General features: G+C 40.4%; 2 protein-coding genes across 5 annotated transcripts in view; both read left to right on the top strand.

Moving 5' to 3' along the window:
* LOC109623145 (obscurin) overlaps positions 1–26,479 on the top strand; it is a 191,007-nt gene that overhangs the window by 60,158 nt on the left and 104,370 nt on the right. The gene's annotated exons all lie outside the window — the stretch shown is intronic.
* On the top strand, positions 1,877–16,550 carry LOC109623147 (uncharacterized). The gene is made up of 2 exons (XM_020077633.3): positions 1,877–7,989; positions 15,477–16,550. The coding sequence occupies exons 1-2, from the start codon at positions 3,502–3,504 to the stop codon at positions 15,594–15,596; spliced, it is 4,608 nt and encodes a 1,535-aa protein (XP_019933192.3). The 5' UTR covers positions 1,877–3,501; the 3' UTR covers positions 15,597–16,550.

Raw genomic sequence — 26,479 nt, 5'->3', positions numbered from 1 at the left:
AGCTAGAAAAACTAGGCCCGAAATCGCGGAAAATTTTCAAAAAAATATATATATTTAAGAAGGTAATTTCATAAGCTTTATTCGCTGAAATTTTTGAAATGCATTTTTATTTCTTTTCTGAGTTATGGCCAATTTTGTGAAAAATTACCATGTACGCATATATAATATCCCGTATTTTTCACCGATTGATTGCTCATCAAAGCTCATCATTTGTATTTTAATCGCGCAACTGTGTAAGCATCTGCTTGTGTCGCAGCGCGCTCGTTTATTAGGTTCGTCCATACCGAATGGAATGGATAGACACGATCCGACCCGAACGCTTGTGGAGCACACACACAGAAAAAAATATTCATGTAAAATTCAGCTAGAAATCATGCACATAAAGGGAATGCTAGAGTTAGTGCATATTTACATGAGACACCATGTAAAATTACAATACAATCGTGTAAATTTCCGCTAATAGTCGCGTAACTGGTTGGAGTCCATGATGGTTTACGCGATGGTTGGCGGAAATTTACACGATGGTAATGTAATTTTACATTATATCTCATGTAAAAGTGCGCTAGCTCTAGCATTCCCTTTATGTGCATGATTTCTGGCTGAATTTTTAATAACATATTTTTTTCTGTGCAGATAAAGCATTCCAATATACCGACACAAACGTGCACACATACCAAGCCAACTATGTCTCGTGATGAGCACTTTCAGCGATGAAAAGGACGGCTTGACTGCAAGGCGTCCGCTCAACGGCAAAAGATAATTACCGTCATCACTGATCGGTGTCGAACCAAATCGTGTGCTGTTCGTACGGGCAGTTGCACCAGTGTTTTCACAAAATAGGGTCTGGGACCATTTGGGCAGGAGTACCTATTTTGGGCACTTGCAGCTATAATTCAGTCAATTTCAAACCGATTGATTTGAATTTTTAAACATGGCAAGATATTGTGCGTATCTAATCATGTCTCAAAAATCAAGTCAATCGGTTCAAAATTGACTGAGTTATAGCAGCAAGTGCCCAAAATAGGTGCTCCTGCCCAAATGGTCCCAGACCCTAGTAAGGTTGATCTTGAATTTGATTTTTTTTTCAAATAAAATGAACATGAAAACTGGGATAATATCTCGGTTACACCAGTGCAAGAACGGATGATTTCACTTTCAGTGAATGTCTCCTTAGCATGGTTTTTCCTTGGTAACGTTGGGAAAATTTTAAAAACTATTCAAACTAATTCTTCGTTACGCAAAAAATATTTCAAATCATTAAAAAATAAGTATGCATTTTACAGAATAAAAAAGGTGCAATTTGGTGAATTTCATATTTTACCAGTAAATTTGTTTTCTTTTAACAGCGGTTTTTAAAACAAAAGGTTGCATTAAATTCCTTAAGAAACTCTTTGTCAAACATTTCTAGAAATCACGATACTCAAGAATACAAAAACACACTTAGAAACTGTTCCGATAAAGTAGGCAACAGGAACAAAAAATGTTGATGACATTTTTTTTCGAGAAGTTTGCCTGAACCTGTGAAAATGTTAAATGTAGAGCTACTAACCGTTTTTACTAATATTTTTTCCTATCCCTGACCTCAGTATCATCAATATATGATGGTCAGACAAACACCGATTTTCAAACAAAATTTCCAACTTTGAGATGCTAGTACCATATCATATCGTAACATAATCGAAAGATTGATGTTATTAGAATTATTTTGTGAAGATTAGTTGATATGGATTCACCGACAACGCGGGCGTTCATTATTTACCAATGTAAGTAAGACCTTTTCAAATATTGGTCCAGAGGTCTCATCAACAAACAACATTTTGTTTTTGACGAAAATTTCAAACAAAAAATATCAAAACAACAGTTCGTGTCTACATTCGATTGCAAACATCGGTTCTACTGCCCACCTCTCCTGTTTACAAAATGCATCGTGCGTCTCCATCTGTCAAATGGATAAGCAGATAAGCACTAAGCAGACGAATATTGTATCGTTTCATTGCGCCAGCGTTTACTCAAATCCACTCGAAAGAGAAACAATAATGAGAAACCATAAACGCGTGGGCTGGAAAAACTCTTGCACCTGAAACGGCGAGAGCTCGGCCCACCTGTGTCTGAATTAATCTCACGGAGAGACTGCCTTCTCACAAATTGGATTAACGTTGACTACTTGAGCACATTTTTCTACTCTCTTCGTGCTCACCCAATTTTCACAAATTAGTACTCAATTTACTTAAGAGCATAGATCACTGTCGCTAGGGTAGTCCTCCAAATAGTGGCCTAAAGGTGAGTTAAGTAACTTGAACGCACAGAGAGTGAGTAAGAGCAAACTCGCTGCGTACCAATGTTGTACCTCTGAGAGAATGGCTTTCCCACTTAGAAGAGGCGAGATGTGGCGATTGGGAAAATTATTTATATTTATAACCAGTCAGTTCTCACCGTTCGCACAGCAGAACCGTTCTTTAGTTCACCGCGAGCAAGCAACCGATACGGATTAAGAAAACGGAGTTTTGGAAGCGAAAACGATCGTTCAAGCGAGTCAGACCTAGGATAACGATATTTCCTGGAACCGGACTTTGTGAAAGTTGCGAAATTCGCCTGGGAATTTTCCGAAACGTGGTTGATTCACCAGTGAAGGGGACATTTTTGGCGTGAACCAGCGCGCGCGTGTTTTTTTGTTGATTGCCCACAGCATTTCGGTGGACTTGAAACCGTAACCTGCCTAGGAGAAGATTTATTGCATCGGTCACTAAGCGTCACTAAGACGGTGTTGTAATACAAGCAGTGAGATAATATTTAATTAGAAGAAAAGAAGGAAACAATGTGTTCGGTTGGGTAAAAATCAGAATGAATTTTGAAAAAGTGCTATCAGAGGAGGAATTTCGTGAATTTTTCGGTTTTCCTTCTGAGTGATTTTCCGCAAGCGTGAAGAGCAACGTCTTCGAAGGGGTCGAACAGTGTCGAACGGTGGACAGTGGTGTTTATTTTTAGTGAAATAATGAAGCCTCTCAGCCGTTGGTGATTTTCCCGCAGAACGTCAGAAGCAACAAGACCTGTCAGTCAAACTCGTTCTCAATATACGGGAAGTTAACCACGAAGCAGAAGATTTAGAGGTCGAGCGACCAGTGCATGTTTTTCCCCAAAAAGCGACCGCCGAAATAGAATTGCATCTGCATACACTGAATGTGGACGAGGGTGAACAGAAAGGAGGATATGTGCTGAACAGGAAATTTATGCTCCACTGAATGAGTCTCGCTTAGGAGGAAAACGATGCTTTTTGGTAGCCAGACGTAACATCGGACCCCGCACGTGCTACTGGATAGTGAATCGCGATAGACGCGATAGAACAGCCAGTGTAAACTATTTATAGTTGTTCCACGAACTCCGAAAGAGAAAAAGTAGAACACCAAAATCACGAACTAGGTCGTTCATAAGCTAACAGGCAAAGGAGGCGCCCGTTCCTCCTGATGCTCGAGACGCACCTGGTAGACCACCAACGACGCCAAGATGTCTTTCTGTCGTATCACCGGCAAATGCCGGTCTCTTCCGAAGCCGAACTACTTCCCTATGCTTCCTCCCATCTCACCAGCGGATGCAAAACGATTCTGCCGAATTACAGGCAAGTCCTATGGACTCCCATCACATCACTACATACCCGTAATGCTGATCAAATCTTCAGGAAAAACGAAGTGTAAAGTCACCAACGTATCTGATCAACTCGATCCGCACCATTATTTCCCCGGACACTATGGAAGTCGAAAACATACCGTCATTTGCCAATTTCGATACGTCTTTCCCATTCTGGATGATCAAGATGAAGCCCAAAAGAATCTCACAAACATTTTGGTGCAAAAAACGAAATCAATCGAGCAAAGTCTCTATGTTTATAAAGTTGACGAACGCAATTTTGGACTAGTTTTCCCGGCCAAATTGGAAGCGGCTGTTCGCGACGGAGATGTACGTGACGTTATGCTCGCCAAGGAGTCTGACAAACTCCTCATAAAACTTAAAAAAGGAAACAGCATCGCCGTCAGCCTCAAGAACGTCGAACAAGCCGACCTAGAAAACCTTTACGAAGGCGAAGGACCTCGAGAAGATGTGATTAAAAAACGTGAAATAGAAGATGCCAAACGGCCGAAACCCCAAGGTAGATCTAATCTCTCCAGCATCGCCCACATTTTCGAAGAGAAAGAGAAGATTCAAGATCTCGAAGAAGAAGAGGAACAGAAGTTCATGGAAGCTCATCGCGAAAAAGCCGTCCGACTAGCGGAAGAACGTCGCGAACGTCAACTGGAAGAAAAACTAAAAGCTTTGAAACTCAACGAGCACCTGATCGAACAAGACCCCGAACTCAACGATCTGGTCAAACCCATGATCGAATCCTGGGACTGGAGCACTTTGGAAAAGGAAGCCTCCGACTCCAGTACTACCACCAACTCCTTCAAGACACTTCCAGAACCTCACCAAATTACCCCCGTCAATCTACCGCCAAAACATCTACAAGTAGATCACGCCATCCTGGAAAAATCCTCCGGCATGGAAGCGGCATCCTATGTTGGGACAATCACCCCCACCAAAATCGAGCTCAAATCAGAACGCCTGAACGTCATGAAATCCCTACCTCCGGATGTACTCGACGCTCTGGCACACGTAGAGGAAAAACTCGCCTCCCAAGCTGAACTTCTCCCGCATCTAGACGATCTCGCCTCCGTGATCACACGTCTGCAAGACTCCCAACCAACGGAAGTCAACGGAATCCCGGGCGTCAAACTGGTCGTCAATCACCAGGAAATCTTCGTTCCTGGCCAAACCTTGGTCATTAACAACAAACCGACCTTTATCCCTGGCCAAACCGTTGAAACCGACAATGGTCTTCTGGAGTTTGTTCCCGGCGTCACGATCACTTCCCACGACAGCAGCTCGATTCAGTTCATTCCCGGCGAGGTCGCTCTGACCAAAGCCGGAAAGCCACAATCCTTTGTTGCTGGCAAAGTGATCGACGGTAAGTTCGTTTGTGGCCAAGTGCTCACCGTCAATGATGAACCCCAGTTCGTGCAAGGCCAAACGATCGTCACTCCGGAAGGTGTGAGCAAGTTCGTTGCCGGAGTAGTTGATGAAAAAACGGGAGAATTCGTCCCAGGGCAGAACATTCAAACGCCGGATGGTGTCAAGTTCGTTCCTGGGCAGACCATTACCGTCAACGGGAAGGAAAAGTTCATTCCTGGACAAACTGTTATGAGGGACAACAAGGAAATGGTGTTTGTACCCGGTCAGACGGTGGTTGACGAGAAGGGTCAGTCAAAGTTTGTTCCTGGAAAAACAATCGTTTCTGCCGAAGGATCCAAATTTGTCCCCGGCCAGTATGTGGATGACACGTTTGTACCTGGCATATCTGATGGAGAGAAGTTTGTTCCTGGTGTGAACATCGAAACCAAAGAAGGTTCGAAATTCGTCCAAGGGCAGATCGTTCATACCAAGCATGGTGATGTATTCATGCCGGGTTCCACGAGCGTCAACGAGAAGGGTCAGGTCCTATTTGAATTGGCCTCAACGATCGATGCCGTAAAATTCAGTGAAGCCACTCCAGTGGGTATGGTGATGGACAGTGACAATATGAAGATTACGGAGCCGGCACTTTGCGTGTTTGGACACATGGTTCAACAAGAAACCGGGGTGGAGTTCTACCCCGAAAAGATCAAGAAGGAAGACCTTCCGCATGGAAAGATCGTCCCCGGAAAGTTGATCAAACAACTTGCCCAGACCAAGTTCATCCCTGGAATCAACGTAGAAGAAGGCTTCATACCAGGCCAGGTGGTGCAAACCGATCATGGAGAACAGTTCGTACCAGGCCAGGTGATTGAGACATCCGAAGGTCTTAAATTTGTTCCAGGACAGATTGTTGAAACCAAAAACGGTGCCAAGTTTGTGCCAGGTCAAACGATGCAAACTGCCGATGGGCCGAGATTTGTCCCAGGTCAGATCATCAACACCAAAGCTGGTCCGACGTTCATTCCTGGTCAGGTGATCTGCACGGACGACGATGGAGAGAAGTTTGTGCCCGGACAGGTCGTCGATACCGACGATGGTCCCCGGTTCGTACCGGGCCGGGTCGTTGAAACAGAGAACAAGGTTACCTTCATCCCCGGTAGAATCGTTCAAACTGCAGAAGGACCGAAATTTGTCGCACCAGATTTGAAGGATACGGAAGACGGCGATGAGGAATTCTTGGTGCAAAGTTTTGCCGTTACTCCGGAGGAGCTGAAGCTGTTGAAACCGACACAGAACTCGACAACGATTGATGCACAGGAAAGCTCTGTGGTCGTGACATTGGATAGTTCTATGCTGCAGCAATTGTCAGAGGCCGGCATGCACATTGGTCGGCAGGTTGAAGCTTCGGCTGTGGACTACGTGCTCGAGAGCACAAAGGAACGAAAGGCCTTGCAGCAGTTCATAGCAGAGCACAACATCCAAAATGGAAGCATGGATGTTCTGGAGAACTTGTTCGATGGATTGAAAGCGGTTTGTAAGCGAGTTGATTTAGATTCACTCCAATATGGTTCGGAAGATGACAAGTTGGTAGACACATCTGTTTGTAACGGCTCGATTGGAGCCGTCGAGTCGTTGGCGACGAACCTGGCGACGATTTTGGCGAACACAAGTGAGTCTGAAAACTGCAATATGTACGAGGTGATTGCCGAAGCCATTAAGATGTCCAACGGAGAATACAGTATTGAAGAACTGCAACATGTGATGGAGAGTCCTGCTGCTGTGGATTACCTGGCTGGAGTGGTGAACAAGACAATTGTCAAGAATAACATCGATCAGAAACTGAAAACGATAACGGCGTTGGTTGGTGATGAAAACCAAGGTAGAGAAACTAGCGTAGTACCTCCAAAAGGCGCAATTGAAGAGTTCTGTCAGCTCATGGACAACGACCGCATGTCTGAGGCATTCGTTAATCTGCTAAAGAAGGATGAGAATCTGTTTAAATCTATCGTGGCCGGTCTGAAAACAACAGGCGTGGTTGAAGGTAGTGTAAATATTTCGGAGATCCTTCAAGCTGCAGTCGTAGACAGTATTCAAGAGAAGGCACAAACCGCGATAATCGATCTACTCAATGAACCCAACAGGGACCAATTAACTGCGTTGCTGAAGAAGTCAGAAGGTCTAGCTATGGCGCTGGGAAATAGTAAAGAAGCGGAAGCCTTCGAATATTTACTGACGCATCCGCAAGCCTTGAAAGATTTAAATAAGGAAGATGATTTGTTCACGATCATCAATCGTGTACTGATCATGGAAGAGTTGGCAGAAGACGACGACGAGTATCGTGAACTGATTGATAGTCTGGAAAGGACCCCTTCGCACGCTACCAAGAGCGATAAACTTAGGGATCTAATTCGTCAAAGTGGTGCCCTTTCATTCGCTCCTGCCAAAAAGCAAACAATCGAGTCATCCAAGGACGTTCCATTATCCCTATTCTACACCAATAACCAGCTAGCCATCGAAGAGTTCTTCCTCAAGAGCGGCCAAACCCAGAGACACTGCCCGAAAGCGTTCCTCATCATTAAACGAGGCATCCAGGCAGTAATCCCTCGCGAGTCTAGCCACGAGGTGCTTGCGGGTAAGATCGCCTACACCGTGCTGGATGAGCACGGCATCCGTCAGTTCCAACCGATGAACGTCCTGAACGCGCTGCAAATTACTCCACGGTTCCTGAACCGTTTTTCGATGTATACTTGTGATATCTGCGAGGAGCCGGATCTGGACACCCTGAGCAGCAGTAGCAGCCACGGAGACGGCGATGTGGACAGTGATGGATACTACTACAGTCCTCGGCGGCCACTGTCGAGGAAGGGATCGCTGTACAACAGTAGCACCAGGAGAGCAGACAGACTGGATTCGCCGATCCGCCACCATCAGCGTCCTCCAACGGGTACGACGACGATGCCGAACGGTTATCATGAGCGATATGCGCATCACGTAGAAAGCATGAAGGTAAGTTTAGGTTGATGGAAAAATTTATGATACGGCTCGATGATTTTATTGCAACACATGCGGAGCGTAGTCGGAGATGTGTATTGAACTTGTGGGGGTTAAGGATAGCGCCGCGGAGAAAAAATAAGGATACCCTTGAGATGAATTTAATGGGTTCTGTTTTTAGTCGGCATTGGTGACAGTACGTAGTAAAAGAGTGGTAAACAGTTTGGGTGGTCTAATGGAGGTTTTGTTTTTGTTTTTGGAAACCAGGGCAAACTAGCTGAAGGTGACTTGAGTGTTGTTTGTAGCTGTGGGATCTAGGGATTAGAGCAGGGGTTTTCAGACATTTTGGCTCACGGTACACTTTTTGAAAATAGTGGAGCGGACTTTGTGTAATGGTTAGAACACTTGATTATCACGCCGAGGACCTGGGATCGAATCCCACTCCCGACAAACTCGCAAAATGTGAGTTCTTCCTTCGGAAGGGAAGTACAGCGTGGGTCCCGAGATGAACTAGCCTAGGGCTAAAAATCTCGTTAATACAGATAAAAAAAAAAACTTTTTGAAAATAAGTTGCTTTACGGTGCACATCTTTATTATTGACGATGTGATTTTGTCACTGACTTGTCTTTTTTCATTACATGTTAGAGCTTAGTACAAGTAACACAGTGGTTCAGCTTGAAATAATTTCATGCTTCGGATATTTCTGGAAATTGTCAGACAAGATCCTGAAGAGTAATGATGAGTGAGAATCTGAGCAGATTTATAATGGAATTCCTGCCAAGTTAATCATAATTTTTCAGCGGATTCGCAACGAAAACCTCGGCGAAGTATTGTGTTAATTCCTGGATGATTTTTACGGAAATTGATAGCCGTATCCCCAAGACCAACAGTGGATTTCTGGAGGAGTCTATGACAAATTCAATTCAAGATCCTTGGAAGCTTTATTTTTAGAACTTCTGAATGTTACCAACAAGATTTTAGGTAAATTTTTTCCAGGTTTTCTGGCCATCTTGGAGTGGAGCACCTGTATCAATATTTTTTCTTCCCGTCTCATTTATGCGAATGATTTTTGATCAAACAGGTAATGCATTTTAAAGTGAAGGCAGAATTTTCGAAGTTCCGCGGTGTACTTGTAAAAGGCACAGTTTGGGTGGTCTAATGGAGGTTTTGTTTTTGTTTTTGGAAACCAGAGCAAATTACTGCCCATAATCGCATAGTTGACGTAACCACCATTGACAATGTCAGCATTCACAATCCAATATCTATCGCATGTACATAATTGTAACCAGTTTTATTCAATAGAGCACAAGATTTAATCACTAGCTAGATGTCGACGTGGAAAAAATCTTAAACTTTCCATTATTGATTGTTGAAATTTTAAAAGTGCGTTGAAAACTACAGTGGTGCTTACGTCAACTATGCAAATATGGGCAGATTAGTTGAAGGTGACTTGAGTATTGTTTGTAGCTGTGGGATTTATGGATTAGAGCAAGTGAATTAAGAGAAATTAACTCGAAGGTATCTCCGTCTATCGTAACGTTACTTCCTAGAAAAATCCAGTCGTGTTTGCTTCCGTCTACTACCATGTACTTTGCTTTTGACGCCTTCATCACCAGTGCGACCTTTGCTTGCGGCTTCGCGTTTTAGGCGGGTGTACAGCTCTGTCACCATTCCAAATGTTCTGGCGATAATACAGTGGGGACCCGATTTTGTCAGCCCCCGATTTTGTCTACCCCCGATTTTGTCAGCTTTTTGACCCGATTTTGTCAGCCTCTTAGAAGTAGAAAAATAAGTGTTTATGCAATTCAGTATCATAATTTCTGTTTTATATACTTCATTTCGGTATCATAATGGTCATTTTTTTTCGAACTGGATCATTATGCAACTGAAATGAGTTGCATAATGAAAAATAGTTGTATAATGTTCATTATGCAACTCATTTGAGTTGCATTATGAACATTATGCAACTCAAATGAGTTGTATAATCAAAAAATCATTGCATAAAATTTTAAATGTTACTCGTTGCAAAATTCGATTTTTTTCAGGACTCTTCGTATTATTTAAATGTACGACTCGTGCTGAAAAAATCAACTTTTTGCAACTCGTCACATAAATAACTATTTTCATTCAGCATTTCAATTTTATAATCAATTTTAATTCATTTAATGTCTTTAGGCGTCATATAAAAATTACGCAATGAACAAAGCTCGGGTAACTTTTGAAAACGACCAAACTTTTTTTGCAAACTAACACATTTAAGCCGTTTTAGCACCCAACCCTAGCCAATGTTTTAAACCAATATCGTTGTAAATTGCTGAAAGATTCCCGCTCTCTCTTCTTGGCGTAACGTTCCAACTGGGACACAGCCTGCTTCTCAGCTTACTTTCAAAGTTATTGACTGAGGAGATCCCCCCCAATGGCTATTTTGCATATGTGCATCGTGTGGTAGTCATGAAGAAATTTTATACACAAGAAAGTTAACGAAATGTCCATTATGAAACGTTTCTGGATCAACCGAAAATCCAATTCGCCACCCTCAGCATGGATTTGCTGATTGCACGTGCGCTTACCACATCGGCTATGTGGGCTCAAAGACTTTTCTTCTTGATTTCCTCTGGAACAGAACAAACAATAAACGCTGCCTGTTGTTGTGATTACAAGTCTACCAATTTACTTCTTCTTTCCGGAATCTCTGGGATTCCTCCAGGTTTACTTGTTAGGATTGCTCTACAAATTTATAATGAGATTTATGCTGTAAATTATGTTATGATTTATGCTGTAAATTTCGTGCTTGGATTGCTTCAAAAACTACTGTCGGAATTCTTCCAGGAATTCATCCATTAGAAACCATTAAAGAATTCGAAGTGGGATTCCCCTAGAAATTCTTGCTGCGATTCCTTCAAGAATTTTTGCTTCGTTTCTAGTAAGTATTTTTGCTGGTGTTCCTCCAAGCATTCCTTCGGAAGTTCTTAAAGGAATTCGATTCATTCAGATTTTTCTCTATAAGATTTTTTCAGGCAATCCTCCTGTGATTCCTCCAGAAGTTTTTCTTGAGATTTGTTCAGGAACTACTCCAAAAATTCTTGCAGGTATTCCTGCAGGACTTTTTCCAAAAATTTCTACTAGAACTCCTACAGCGATGTATCCAGGGTTACTCTAAGGATTTCTCCAATAATTCCTCCTACAATTGCTACGTGGATTTTCCTAGCGATTCTTTCAAGAAATTCTGCTGGGATCCATACATATCTGCTTTGATAGTCCAGGAACTTCTGCTGGAATTCCTCCATGATTTTTTCTGGAAATTTCTATAAGAACTCTTTCAGAGAGTTGCCTAAGTTGATTGTTCATGCTTACTTTTTATGATATTCCCAGGGATTCCTTCAGGACTTTATCGAGTAATTTTCACAGGAACTCCTCTAGTGATGTATTCAGATATTTCTGTTGATATTTCTGCAATAATTACTATATAAATTACTCCGTGCATTAGTCCACGAATAAATTTACGGATGGCACAAATTTCCCAAACGGAGGAGAACGTGCCCCTGGAGTTAACCTGCTGATGAATAAATCTATCGATTTTCCTAGAAATTTTTTCAAGAATTCCTCTTAGGATTCCTTCAGGGATTTTTCTAGGAATTTCTTAAAATGTTCCTCTATCAATTCAGTTATTACTCATATAGGAATTCTTCTTGAGATTTCAATCTGTGCAGAGACTTCACTAGGATTGCTCTATAAGATCTCCCAATTAAGCATCCTCTATGGATTTCCCGGGGGTCCCTCCTGAGATTCTTCCAGGGTTACCTCTTGGTATTCCTATACGAAAATCTCTTGGTATTGCTTCTGAAATTCCTTTAGAAAATCTTGTTGGAAATTCACCTGGAATTCATGCTAGAATTTATCAACCCATTTCTGCTGTGATTCCTCCTTAAACTGCTCCAGATATTTCCCCAGTACTTTTTTCCAGGAATTCCTCCATGAATTTCTCAAGGAGATTACTTCAAAGATTGCAATTGGGATTCCTTTCATGATTTTTCTGGAATTCCTCCAGGGATGCCTCTAGGGATTTCTACAGAGATTGCAGTAAGGATACTTTCATAAATTACCTAAGGGATTTATCCGGAGCTCCTGTACAGGTTTTTGCAGAAACTACTTACGGGATTCCTTCAGGAATGCCTTGTTACGTCCCAAAATTCCTCGGGTAATTTCTCCAGGAATTCCCCCAAACATTTCTTTAAAGATTTCTCCGTAGATTTTTCAGAGATTAGGCTCTGGAAATTAAAGTGGAAACATAGCCAATTCGGGCAGTATAAGTGTCTATACTTGTCAATCAGACGTTGGTTCATTTTCATTCGATGACAGTTAAAGTTAAAAGCTATGATTTAAGCTGCGCTAACCAGTGCCACTTCCGCTAGGTCAGTGCTTCCCAAACTGTGCGCCGCGGCGCCCTGGTGCGCCGTGAATATTTTGCAGGCTGAGCCAAAACAAAGAGAAAGCTTGTATTTTTTGTTTAATGGAACTTGGAAGTATTACTTCACGGCCTTTTTCCAAAATTTATCCCAAACTTCGAATATACTATGGAGTTTCTAGTATCCTCTTGTGGAGCGGACCTGGTGTGATGGATAGAACACTTGACTATCACGCCGAGGACCTGCGATCGAATGCCACTCCCGACAAACTCGCAAAATGTGAGTTCTTCCTTCGGAAGGGAAGTAAAGCGTGGGTCCCGAGATGAACTAGCCTAGGGCTAAAAATCTCGTTAATACAGATAAAAAAAAATAGTATCCTCTTGAAACATTTTGATTTTGACCAAATTTTTAAATTTTCGGAGTTTTGAGAAATTTTCGTCAAGATTCGAAAATTGATTTATGGATTTCCAATACTTTAGTTCAGTTTTCGATTCCACTAACAGCTTGAAATTAAAAGTAAATATATCAAAAATCTTACTTTCTCGTTCTTTATGTTGTCTCCTGCTTTTCGGGACGACATTTCGTTTACTAAAGTCAATAATATAGAATACTTCTGCAAATTGTCTTTTTTTACAAGTAGGACACATCTCAAAATTAATTTTGTTTTCAGATCTTGATGGAGAATGATGGAAAACTATGTAAGCTACACCGGGGCAAGTTGAAACGGGTGGGGAAAGATGAAACGCAAAGTTTTGGAAAAATTCATTACAATTTATCCTTTACCAAAAGATTGTTTGAATCAAAAACTATGTGTTATGACATTCAAACTGTTTATCATGATTAGATAACATCATGTTATCCCGCTGTTTCATCTTACCCCACCCGTTTCAACTTACCCGGTGTACCATTACTTTTGATCTCATTAAGACCGGTTCCAAAGTTCTTCGAGGAACGCAAGATTAAGACATTTTTTTAAATATTTTTTTTTTTTTGCACCACATGTGCTCTTTATAAAATTAATCAACTTTTCAATGGTCGTTCCAAAATAGTCATCCAAACTTCATGTGGAAGATAGCCCTTCAAGCTTTTCACACGACAAAATTCTCAAACGTATGGTAATACATGATTCATCATCAGCCTATTCCTGAACATTCTATTTGTTTATCTAAGTTTGCAGAAATTGTCCACACTTCATACCGGACACAACTGTTTTTGGTTGAATTATTAGAAATCAGCAGCTTGCTTTTAAAGTGGAAGTTTCTGTCACATTTGTTTAATTTGTACGAAAAAATATGACAAAATTTAAATTTTTGAACTGAAGGTTGTTCAAAAATAATGAAAATTCTCAGCAAAAAAATTTTGGTGCGCCGCGACATTTTCGAAAGTTTCAAAAGGCGCCGCGATAGCAAGAAGTTTCGGAACCTCTTCTGGTAGACCAAAATCACATTTTATCTGTATCCTTGACACCCATTCGATTTTTTTACCACAAAAGGTTTGTTCATATATAACGTAACGTAAAATTGGTCAATTTTAGAACCCCTACTTCCCCCGCGTAACTCTTTTTGTAAAGGAAATTTTGTATGAAGCGTATCACAGCGCTGGACCCCCTCGCATGGTTCTGTCGAGGGTTCTGTTGTTTTTTTTTAACTCGTGACGCTGGATAATCGCGCCCGAATTGTTGCGACTGCAAGATAATGATCGGAGACAATGTTTGAACCTAAGTAGGACCTCACATCTGACGATCGAAAAATATCGTTCATCTACCAGTACCGTATCACTCCGCTAATTCGACAATGATTGTTGTCGAATTACCGGGGTAAACTTTAAATTCGAAAACTGGTCACTTCATACAGCCTTCTTAATTGATATTTGGCAGGCAATACTATTTTTGTTTTGGTTACCGGAATTGTTGTTGAATACAAATCCAACAGATATTGTGGTAGTGCGAATAGAAAGCCCGTTCTTTCTACGACTGTTCACTTCCGGAGTCCATTCCAATTGATTTCTAGGCGGTTCGGGTGACGGATAGCACCAACTCAGAACAGCTCCGGAAACAGCTGCTGAAAGAGGAACTGCTACGGGTGTGAGTATAAGCACAATATCGGATGGTTTTGCATTTACAATGTACAGCGCTGTGACATTTGAACACTTTTTAATTTGACAAATGTCGAATGAGCGGGGTACGAATTAAAAAGTGTCGAATAAGCGGGGTCAACCGGTACGTGGTTTATCTAGGAACAAGTTTCACCACTCGGTGTCACCAGGTGTGCTTTCGGAGCGTGCGTAGGTACTGCTCATTGCCACCCCACTAGAAGCAGCGAATTTTGCAAGTCTGCTCATTTGCATCTCCGATGACTATTTCGACAACTTGTTTAAGGCACTCTCCATAGGCCTTATCAAGGCTCTCATAAAACTCATCCTTCAAATCCACGGGCTTATCGTTCGTTGGCGGTTGGCGCATAGATGCTGATTAGACTGTAGTTGAGAATTTGCCCCTCATTCTCAATACACTTTGATACTTTGACCCTAGTATCGAAAGTATTTTCGCCATAGTGAAAATACAAGGCATCTTTATTCTACTATCCTTGTCTTGCGAAGTAAAAACTGAAGAGAAAGAACTGTTTATAACGATACATAAGTAATTTGATAGATTTGAATACCCAAAATGGCAGTTCAAATGTAACGATATTGAACGGCTACGTGTATTGTTAAAAAATCAACCTTTTGTCACTTTGGGATATTTTTAAACACCAGCATGCGTAAACAGAAAACAACATCAGTCACAATCTGAGTTTCTGTCGACTACCCAGTTGTACCAAAGCTTTAAAAATAGATCCTTTTTGAGCGATGTGAATTGCTTCTCACCGTAGCGTTGATGCCACGCGCAGTATTCCCGAAGTATATTTACATAGAAGGGCCAGACTAATCCAATTCAATCCAACATTGATTGGACGCTCGCTCCTCGACTCCTTCGTTGTTGCAATAAATCATCGATCAAACCGTCAATATTTCCATATACGCATGCATATAAAGTGTAACCGGTACCATCTGGAACCACTTTCGTCTGTGGTCTTCCGTCTTCTTCTCTCTTTCCAGACTCTTCCGATGGCCATGCGGATAGCGATCAAGGCCTCCATCTCGCGGGAAGCACCGATCATCAAATCATCCAGTCGGGATTACCTCCACCGGTCCTCGTCGTACTCCCGGCTAAAGTGAAAACAACCGTCGCTTCGCTGCGGTGCTGATTGGCGCAGAGTTTGTTTATTGTAAAGTAGGGTTAGGTTCGGGTTAGGGACAGTGGTGGCCGGATGATTACGCATTACCGCAGTAGTGTTGTGGAAACCAAGGAAACTGTTCGGGAGTCCTTGATTTTCTGAACGAATTTGCTGAAAGTACCGTCCATTAAGAACGGGATATTGATTTATCAATACTAGAACCCACGATGATATTTCAAGCATTTGTAAGGTTCCGTCGCGCTCATTCGTTGACTTTCGAACACAAGCATTGGGCTCCTGTGGTAAAACTTCTTGTGCGTCAATTTTTTAGTGGAACACAAATTCCACTTTATTAAATATTAGGTGACAATCACGGATCTTCTGTTTTTTGCCCTACTGATGAAGTCCTGTGGTTCGTGTCAACAATTTTAGCATAAAACCTCCGCATAACGTTCCGATTCATTTCCTAGCACAAATGTGTTTCGCCAATCATCCGACTTGCACTGTAACACCCAAATACCCAATATCTATAAGTGTGAGCTGTGGTCTTTCAAAAGTATGATTAATGCCAGCTGAGAAATAGCCTGTAGGATATACATCGTATTTTGCCAGGGTCAAACAGATTCAAGCATGTCTGTTTCACTTGTTTCTCCCATGCAAAAAAAATATGTTGAAGCGATCAATCTGTCAGTTTGACCCAGGTGTAGCAAACAAGGTTAGGTTTTTTATAGATTGTAAGCGTGACCCCTTTTAGAAAATTAAGAGAAAACCCCCCAAATGCACACCACTACGGACAGCGGTTCCGAAGATGTAAACATTTTAACCAATGTAGTCATTATTGCCACGAGCGCATCCAGAATTATATATGTATATTTACAAATATAATATCTACGCCACAACATCTGATGTGTATAAAGCCAGTATAGATTTGCAATAAAGAGAAAGTGAAAATCAACCCTCTTCCAGGAAGTTTCATTTCAAGTGAAAATGCGAAATCCCCACGGACAAACAGACAGACGGTGCACGGTGCCGCCGTAAAATTTCCCCCGTTTGATGCATCACCATGGTCGCAAAAAGCATCGCGCAGTGGCCGGTGGGTGGCCAGATGTCAAAATAAAACCAGGTTCACAAATTTTTGTACGTATATATTACTCGAATAGAAGAAATTAAATTTTCAAACTTCAAACGATTTATTTTGCCGATTACTGATCAAGAAAAACTGTTGTGAAATGTAATAGTTTCATTAGAATCAACCAACTATAATAAGTATGAAAGAGAAGGGAAACATTATCTCTCCCAAATGGCAACGTGATAAAAACATAGTATAATTGTCGATTTTATGTTACAATTTATATTTGAAACGATCGCGGTCAAAATCGACGACTAGCATGACTAGAAATAGTATGAAACGAGCTCACCAACTTGGTTGATTTTTACGACCAACGGGTCGCTGATTGGGTTATCAAACAGATCAACTCCCATTCTGAGGCGGCTAGTATGCTTCGAGAACAGAATATGATGCCACAGCACTTTTACGACGCGAATAATATGCAGTCTAACTGGTGTGATATGATATTATTGTGTATTTAGCACTAAATTGGTGTCGGGAGTAACTTCATGGACTTCCGCTGCCTTTCTTATGCGTTAAACATAACGTCGGAAATACATAGTGCGCTGTATAGTAAATCTGATGCTCTATTCAGCGCATTACTTCCGACGTTATGTTTAACACATCGGAAATGCAGCGGCAATCAATGAAGTTACTTCCGACACCAATTTAGTGATAAATCCACAATACAATACAAGATCTTTTTTGACCCGTTTAACGCCCAAGGAGTCTCACAATTCAAATAATCGAATAAATTTGTTATCAATAATCAAGTTTCAAAAAAACACAGATGATTTAAAGAAAAAAAAATGGAAGTCTGTGGTGAAGTTTTAAAAGACAATTTTCAATGTAGATTCTCAACATATGATTTTTTTTTTCAATTTCTATTTTAGCTCAACTACTTTCGTTACATTCTCTAAACGTCTTTAAACTTCAGTGCTACCATGGTAAAATCAGAGCTGACCACCCAAGTATTCTAAATTTCAGCGCTAATAAACTGGTACGCTCCCAATGAAATGACTACACTACTGCGCGCAATCAAAACCCCTCTATGCATTCTTATTTCATGCTTTTCAGAAAAAGGTGGCTACACCAATGCTCATGCTCATGTATTTCTTCAAACATCCCTAAAGGAATTCTTCCAGAAATATTGTCTGATATTTTGAAGAAGTTTTTCTTTCGAATTTCTCGAAAAAATCTTCTAGGAATTTCATTAGGGGATTCACAGGAATTTCTCCAAATGTTTCCTCAAAATATGCAATTCCATGAGATTTTTTTTCTCAAAGATTCGGAGATTCTTTCAGAAATTCCTCTTAGGTTTTCTTTTGGAAATTCCTCTAAGGTTTTCTTTTAGAAATTCAGATTTTTTTTTCCAGAAACTTTTCAGAAATTGTTGCTTGAATTTCGCCAAAGGTTCTTCCAGGTAAATATTACTCCATTTACTCAGGGATTTTCTTAGGCATTTATTTGGTTTCTTCTGAAAGTTCATCAAGGGGTTTCTCTAACAGTTTCTTCAGTATTCCTACGGGTATTGCATTGCTTTGGGTTTATTCAGACCTTCCTTCAGAGATTTTTTCAATTTTTTTTCCTAAAACTCATCAACAATTCCTGCAGAAACTACTTAAAAATCTATTCCTCAGAATTTTTTCAAGGAATTTCAAGATTTTTGCTTAATGAATACCTGAAAAGGGTTCTCCAGTTCATCTAAGTATTATTTCAAAAATCCCTAAAAAATGGTTGTTTATATCTTCAGTGGTTTTCTAAAGTATTCCTCCTGGAAATCCCTTCAGCAGTCCTTCCGAGGGTTCCTTCAGAAAATCCACCAGATATCCCTCAAAAAATTATTGAGAGATTTCTTCCAAGATTTCACAAGACCTTCGTCTGCGATTTCTGCTCACATTTTATAAGAGTTTCCTTCAGACATTCCTCAAAGGATTTTTCCAGGTTTCTCTTTCATGATTTTTTTACAGATAAGTAAGAAAATATTTGAAGGTTTTCTTCTCCTAGATAATATTTATGTCTGCATTCTTTCAGGAATTTATCAAGAGACAACTTCAGAGATTGCCTCAGGTATTTTCGTCCGGGAAGGACGAAAACATTTCATGAATTTGTTTTCGTAGTTTTCATACCTCCAGGAGTTTTTAAGGGAATTCTTGAAACAATACTCCAGGGATTTTTTAAAAATTCCATCAGAGATTCCTTGAAGAATTCTCCAGATATTTTTGTGCAATTTCTTGAAGAACTTCTGAAAAACCTAAGAAGAATATCTGAACAAGTTTAGCAGGAACCTCTGAAAAGACATCCCAGGAGATATTTAGAGAAATTACTAAAAACTATCCTTGCAGGAATTTTTTCCAGAATCATTGGAGGAATTTCTCAAAGAATTCTTGGAGAAAGCCTCGGAAGAATTTCCGATGCAATCTCTGTAGGATTTGTGATGAAATATTTGGAAGAATTTCTGAAAAACTTCATGGAATAACTTTTGAAGAAATCCATTGCTAAAATTCCCGAAGAAATCCATAAAATTTTGTAAAAAGCCCCTGGAGATGAAATTGTCTTCTTAAGCGAATTTCAGAAAGATTCCTAGCAGGAATTTCTGAAAGAAACCTTGAAGGAATTTCTGGAGATATCATCAGTAGAATTCCTATGAAAATCTCAGGAAGTGCATTTGATTGAATCTTTGGAGGGATATCCGAAGAATACCTGGAGAAACGCATAGGTAAGCGGAAATGGCGGATAAATTTCAAGGAGGAAAATCAGAAAGAAATTCTGAAGGAATCTCTGTACAAACTCCTGCAGGAATCTCTGGAGAAATTCCTGCAGGATTTTCTGGATGCATTCATGAAGAAATTTTGATCAATTCATTTGAGAATTTTCAATGGAATCCCTAGAGCAATTCCTGAACAAACCTGAACGAGTTTCGGGTGCAATATTTGAAAAATTATCTGAAGAATTTATTAAAGAATCTTTAAAAAAAATTCAAAAGAAATCTCTGTAGAAAATTCTGAAGAAATCTCTGGAAAACTATTCGACGAATTTTTCAAACGAAGCCCTTAAACAATTTCTAAATTAATCCCTTATGGAGCTACAGAAGAAACCCAAATATACCTAAAAAATCTTGGAGAAATTTCCGGAGAAATTCATTCCCCGGAAGAATTTATGGCAAAAAAACGCCTGAGGAGTTTCTGAAAAAAAAAAAAACATGGACAGATTTTAGGACCGAATTCCTGGAGTAATTTCTAAAGGAATCCATGGATTAATTTTGAAAAAAAAAACCATAGAAGAATTCCTTGGACTTGGAATACTTGGACAAATTCATGGAGGAATCTCATGAGATATTTTTGAAAGAATTTCCTGGGAAATTTCCAAAAGAATCCCTGGAAGAATTTCCGAAGAGAACTTTGTGAGAATTTCTGAAGGAGTCTGTGGAAGATTTCCCAAAAAAATCGTTGAAGAAATTTCTGGAGCAACCTTCGATTTTCTTAAAGAATTGTTGAAAGCATTTGTGATGGAATGTAGAATGTTTCCTGGAAGAATTCTTTAACGGATCCCTGAAAAAATGGAGGATTTCATGGAAGATTTTCTAGAGGAGTTCTTGGTGAAATTTCTAAAGGAACCTGTAACAAAAATTGTGCAAGATGTTATGAAGAAATTTCAAAAGAAGCCTGTAGAAGTTTTTTTTCAAAAGAAATTCCAAGAAAAGTTTTTAATGGAATTCATGGAGAAATATTGAAAGGAATCTAAAGCAGGTTTTATAAAATAGTTCCAAGAATAATGTCTGGGGTGATCTCTAGAAAACTTTGGATAAAATCCTAAAGGAAACTTAGATTTCTCAGTGGAATTTCCGAAGGATCTCTGATAGAATTTATAAGAGAGCCCGTAGAGGAGTTCCATGTAGAGTTTGTGGGTTACTCCTTGAATATATTTCTGAAGAAATCCTAGAACGAATTGTAGAAAGAATCCCCAAAATATTTCTTTTATTTGTAGGGATTTCTTGTAGGGATTCCACGGAAGCCCTAATGGATTCTCGGAAAAAATCAGAGAAAGAATCTTAGAAGGAATCCCGGAAGAAATCTCTAAAGAAGTGGCAAGAATCTGTGAAGCAATATCTAAATGAATCTCAGAAAGACTCACTAAATAAAACCTGGGCGAATCCAACGTAGAAATCTCGGAAGGAATCCCTGAATGCAATTCAGGAGAAATATCTAATAAGATATCCCGGAAACCCAAATAGAACCCTGGAGGAATCGCTGAGCCAAGCTAGGGAATAATCCGTGAAAGAATCCCGGAAGTGAACCCGTGAGGAATTATTTAAGGAATTCCGGGAGCAGTCCTCGGGAGCAGTCGGAAGAATTCTTGACAAAGTTCCGGAAAGAATTCCTGGACGAATCCTTGACAGAATCTTGGAGGAATCCCTGAAACATTCCCAGGAAGAAATCCGTTGAAGAATTCCAGGAGAAATCAATGATGAAATCCCGGGAGAGTACCAGAATGAATCCAGGGAAGATTCCCTGATGGAATCTCTGAAGGATTCCTTGAGGCAAAAACTTTCTCATAAATTTCCGTGAAAAATCAGTCAAGAAATCTCTGAAAACCACAGGAAGAATTTTTCAAAAATTTCATTCAATTAATCTCTGCACAAATACCTGAATGAATTATGCAATCTCGTGAAGAATCCGTGAAAGAATCGCGAAAGTAAACCCGGGAGGAATCATTTGAGGAATCCCGGAAGCAGTCCTTGATGGAATCCGGAAAATATCCATGAACTTATCCCGGAAGGATTGCCTACAGAAATATCTAAAAGATTTTCGAGAGGAATCAATGAAAGAATTTTTGGAGGAACTCCTAAAGGAATTCCTGAAAGAATCCTTGACAGTGGGAGCGGACCTGGTGTGATGGTTAGAACTCTTGATCATCACGCCGAGGACCTGGGATCGAATCCCACTCCCGACAAACTCGCAAAATGTGAGTTCTTCCTTCGGAAGGGAAGTAAAGCGTTGGTCCCGAGATGAACTAGCCTAGGGCTAAAAATCTTGTTAATACAGATAAAAAAAAAATCCTTGACAGAATCTTGGAATTGATTGGAATTGGAAACTCGGAAAGAAACCATGAAGGAATCCCGGGAAAAATCTTAAAAGGATTCCCTGGGGAATTCGCTGAAAAATGCCGTAAGAATTACGAAGTTTTCAGGATAAATCTATGAAGAAATTACGGTGTAGTAGTAGAAGGAATCCAGAGAAGATTCCCTGAAAGATTCCTCAAAGGAAAAACTGGTTAAATTTCTCAAGGAATCCTGTGAGAACTCAATGAAATGAATATCCTGAAAAAATCCAGGAAGAATTCCCCAAAGTATCATTCAATGAATTTCTGCAGATTACTTGAATCAATGGAAGAATTAATCCCGAGAGAAATCCCCAAAGGAATCCCAAGAAAAAGTCTTTGCAAAAACGGGAGAACACCCAGAAAGAATCTTGGAGTAATTTCTGATGGAATCTCAAGAAAAACCCGTGAAAAAATCCATAAATAATTCCGGAAAGATCTTTGATGAATGCCGACAAATATCTCTGAAGGAATTCTGGAAGGATCCTCCCAAAAGGAATCCTGGGAGGAATCAATGAAAGGATCAAAGGAGGAATTCCTAACGGATTTCCAGAAAAAAAATCCTGAGGGAATCCTTGTCAGAATCCCCGAAAGAATCTCAGGAGAAATTCCTAAAGGAAACCTGGGACAGATCAGTGGAGAAATCCGGGAAAGAATCTTAAAAGGAACCTCATAAAAATCCTGAAAAAAAAACAAAAATCTTGGATTGATTCCTGATCTAGATATTGTGCGGTAGATATACTTTTATCCAACTTTCATAAGGACTGATGCCACTGTGCATATTCTTCATCACAGTATCAAGTAATGCAGCGATTTTCATGTTTACGCGCGAAACGTTTGCAATGCGGGTCCGTCCGGTGACTGCGGCTACCGACCGATCGACAGCGGATTCCGATTAAATAGTAAATTGCAAATGTTTGAAATGTTTTACGACAGACAACAAGACAAAAATACCTACCATGAGTTATGCGGGCACACCAGCAGCGCCGCCTGAATGTGACTCATAGTATTGTAATAATCGTAAAATCCCCAGTCGGTTTGGCCCACTTTCGGACGTGCACCAAAATTATATAAACGATCAACGGATGCAGTGGACGACGTTGGACGGGAGGACCTTGCACTGATCCGGTTTTGTTGCACGGTTCAAATGCAAACTTTTTTCCCGGTTGTCCCTTCCTCTACCTGCTGCTTCACTTATACGGATTCGGCTGTAAAGTGTGGGGCTGTAGTTTCACTAACGCAAAAAAGGGCCACCTCGAGCAGCAATTTAGACGAGGAAGATTTTCCGACCTGCACACCGGTGGTAATTAATCATCCCGGAGCAGCTAATTGAGAACGTTATTGAACTGTCAAGAGGGTTAGTTTCTGGTGGCAGCGATTTAGATAGATGCGTTTTTGCGGTTTGTGTTCGGAGTGGGATGGTGAAATGTTTGAACAAACTTTGGAGGTTACAGTTAGAGTGTAATGGATTACACGGTATCAAAGAACCTGTTTATAAATGAAAAATACTAATACAAACAAGGTCAAAATCACCTTCCTTCATATTTCATCGAGTCTTGTACATATATTTCTAGTAGAACGTGCGTGATTCTAGAGAACGGTACAGCAATTCCATTTCTTCGCACGCCGCTTCTTCCAGGCGGCGTTTCTTCTTTTTACTTACTCTTTCCGCTTCCATTTGTAACGTTCCACGTTTTGCCGAGTCCCATACTGCAGCATGACCGAGCCTACTGCAGCATGGCGAAGCCTACTTCTATATCCTAAATCTACACTCCAGCGCCCTGAAAAGAGCACTGCAATAACGCACAGAAGTGTAAAGTGCCTAAAGCACTTTACCACATCGGGTGAAAACAACAAAACGTCCTGAAGATTCAGGTTTCTAAAGTCAGTTTCATTTAATAGGACAGATCGGTGAAGTACTAGATTTGTAGTAATGAGCTGAATTTTAGTATGGTGAGAAGGTCAATTCTCCGTTTCTGCAATGAAATGGTGCAAAAACCCTGGGTATTATGATTCATTGCCTAAATTGATGCTGTTTGAGCAAAACTTTGGACAACAGTATTGTTGTTTTCTCCATTTCTTGCAACATAAACAACATAGTTATCCAAAGTTTTGCTCAAACAGCATCAAATTAGGCAAGGAATCATAATACCCACACTTTTTGCACCATTTCATTGCAGAAACGGAGAATTGACCTTCTCACCATACAAAAATTCAGCTCATTACTACAAATCTAGTACTACACCGAACGTGCCCCATTGGATTCACAGCTATCACAAACAAAAGAATCAACTAGCTGAATATTCACCATGTGATAGCTGAGTCTGCAGTGGCCAGTCGATAACCAACACCAGGGCCGGATCTAAGGGGGGGCCAGGGCCCCGGCCCCTAGATTTTAAGGGCCCCCGCAAAAGACAATTTTGGTACAAGTACTGCTTAAAAACAAATAAAAACTGTATTGCTCATCGCATTCCACTTCGCACTTCCGAGGGGCCTCCACAACTGCTCGAGCCCCGGGCCCCCACAATCCTTAACTCGGGCCTGACCAACACTTCGATACCGTTATAGCTGGCTCAGCATCAATGATGTCATGCGAAGTGCGAGATAAGCCAACCCGTTTCCAGCGATGGAAGGATGACAAGGTATATCCATACAAGGTGAAAAGCGTTAGCTGAATTCAGCTCATCGATTTGAGTTAAGCGAGCGATAACTTACTTCAGCCTAGAGTTGGCTTATAGTGAATCCTAAATCATCCCTTTCCAAATATCCAGTTCCTTGACACCTATGAGGGCGTTGGTGAGTCGCTGGCCTCTCGTAAACTAGGTCATCACAATTCAGGAACTTCCCCAAGAATTAGTTCTTCGTGAACTCTTCAATGGACATCTTGCGGAGTTCCGATAGTGGTTGTTTCAGGGCATGTTCCAAGAAATGCTTCAAGAATTACTCGCACGATTCCTTCAGAATTTTTTACAGATACCGTAAACCGGGGTCAAATTGATCAGCGGGGTGAAATTGATCATTCGGGTACTACATTGTAATTCCATACTAGGAACTTTTAAGCGTCGTAATGATGTTAAACTTATTACGTCATCTGGTTCGTAGATGTCTAGAGATGAGTGTAGACTTTAATTTTTTTAGAAAAAGTTTAGTTTTGCCTTATTATTTTAGGAATTTGCAATGTATTTCCCATTAAGCTGAAATCATTGCTACTAAACAATCGATTGCTAATAGAACTTCCCGTAAATTGTCTATTTTAATATTTTTGTGGAGCCTTGGTTGGGAAGTTATGTAACTAATCAGAACATAAAATAGTTAAAAAAAATAGTTTATTTTATGATGAAATAGTCATTTATTGTGAAAGAAATCACTTATTTCAAATGAAATTGCCTACCTTAAGGCGTTTAAGGGGAAATTTCAAAATTTCATTTTGCATTAAAAGTATTAAATTCACTAGTTGTAAGATTTTAAACGCGTTATTCGGTTTTTGAAGAGCAAAATTAAGCGGAGAAGGAAATTTTCCTTTCCAATCGATGCTTAATTGTATACTGATCAATTTATCCCCAAAGTAACCTTTCCATTTTTTTTTTTGATATTTGGAGTTATTTAACTTAAAATTTAAATTTGTTGAACAAAATTCTGTCGCATGGTTTCATGGAGATCCACTGGGTACTGGTTTTACAGAAATTCTTGTGGCAATATTTGGATTGGCACTGATGTTATCCGCAAAAGTTGTTTTAAAGTGATCAATTTGACCCCGGATTACGGTACTTCTGCAAGGATGCATCGACGCATTCTTCCAACAATTTTCAGGGATTCCATTATGGATTCCTACAGAGATTTCTTCTAGAAATCCTTTATGGTTTTCACCAGTCATTCTTCCGGAAATTTCCCCTGGGATATCTTTAGAGGTTCCCCCAGTGATTGTTCCAGTGCTTTCTTAGGATTACTTCAGGAATTTCATCAGCGATGCTTTTATGTATTTCTGGACGCATTCCTTCAGAGATTTGTTCACGGATTTCTGCAAATAGTTTTTCAAGAACTCCACAAGAGATTGCTAAAATAATTCCATATGGAATTAATAATTCTAGGAATTTCTTCCAGGATTTGGTGGAAAGAAAAATTTTACCAGAATAACTCCTTTAGGGAATCCTTAACCTTTTAAGACGCGCGCCATCAAGCAACCGAAACTGCCCCGCGCTCGCGCTGTATACGACGAGCGAGGTTTTTTTGGTAGTGTTGTACTTTTTACAACAGCGGCCGTCCTGAAGGGTTAAGAAACTACTATAGGGATGCCTACTGGAGATTCTTCGCGAACTCTTCTTAGAATTTCATCAAGATATCTCCAAGAATTCCTTCTTTGATTTCTTCAGTTCCTCCTCCTGGGAATTCTTCAGAAACTTCTCTTGGGATTCCCTCAAGAATTCTTCCTGGGATTCCTCCAGGGATTTCTTCAAGAATCACTCTAAGGATTCCTCCGATAATTTATAAAGGGATTCCTCCAGGAGTTCCTATAGAGACATCTCCAAGAATTTGTCTACGGATTCCTTCAGGAATTCTTACAATTGCTCCAAGAATTCTTCTAGGATTTTTTTTTCAGGAGCTCCTCTGGATTCCTCCAGGCATTCCTCCAGAAGTACCTGCAAGAATTCCTCCAGGGATTTCCATTGGGATTTCTA

The sequence above is a fragment of the Aedes albopictus genome, chromosome 2 (genome assembly GCF_035046485.1).
Source record: "Aedes albopictus strain Foshan chromosome 2, AalbF5, whole genome shotgun sequence".
NCBI classification, from domain to species: Eukaryota; Metazoa; Arthropoda; class Insecta; order Diptera; family Culicidae; genus Aedes; species Aedes albopictus.
This window is presented reverse-complemented; position numbering and strand designations above follow the sequence as displayed.

Bases quoted from the DNA above. Each gene is read 5' to 3' on its own strand.
- LOC109623147 (XM_020077633.3), top strand. From the start codon at position 3,502: ATGTCTTTCTGTCGTATCACCGGCAAATGCCGGTCTCTTCCGAAGCCG. The intron at 7,990-15,476 runs GTAAGTTTAGGT...CTCTCTTTCCAG, and splicing joins ATCACGTAGAAAGCATGAAG to ACTCTTCCGATGGCCATGCG.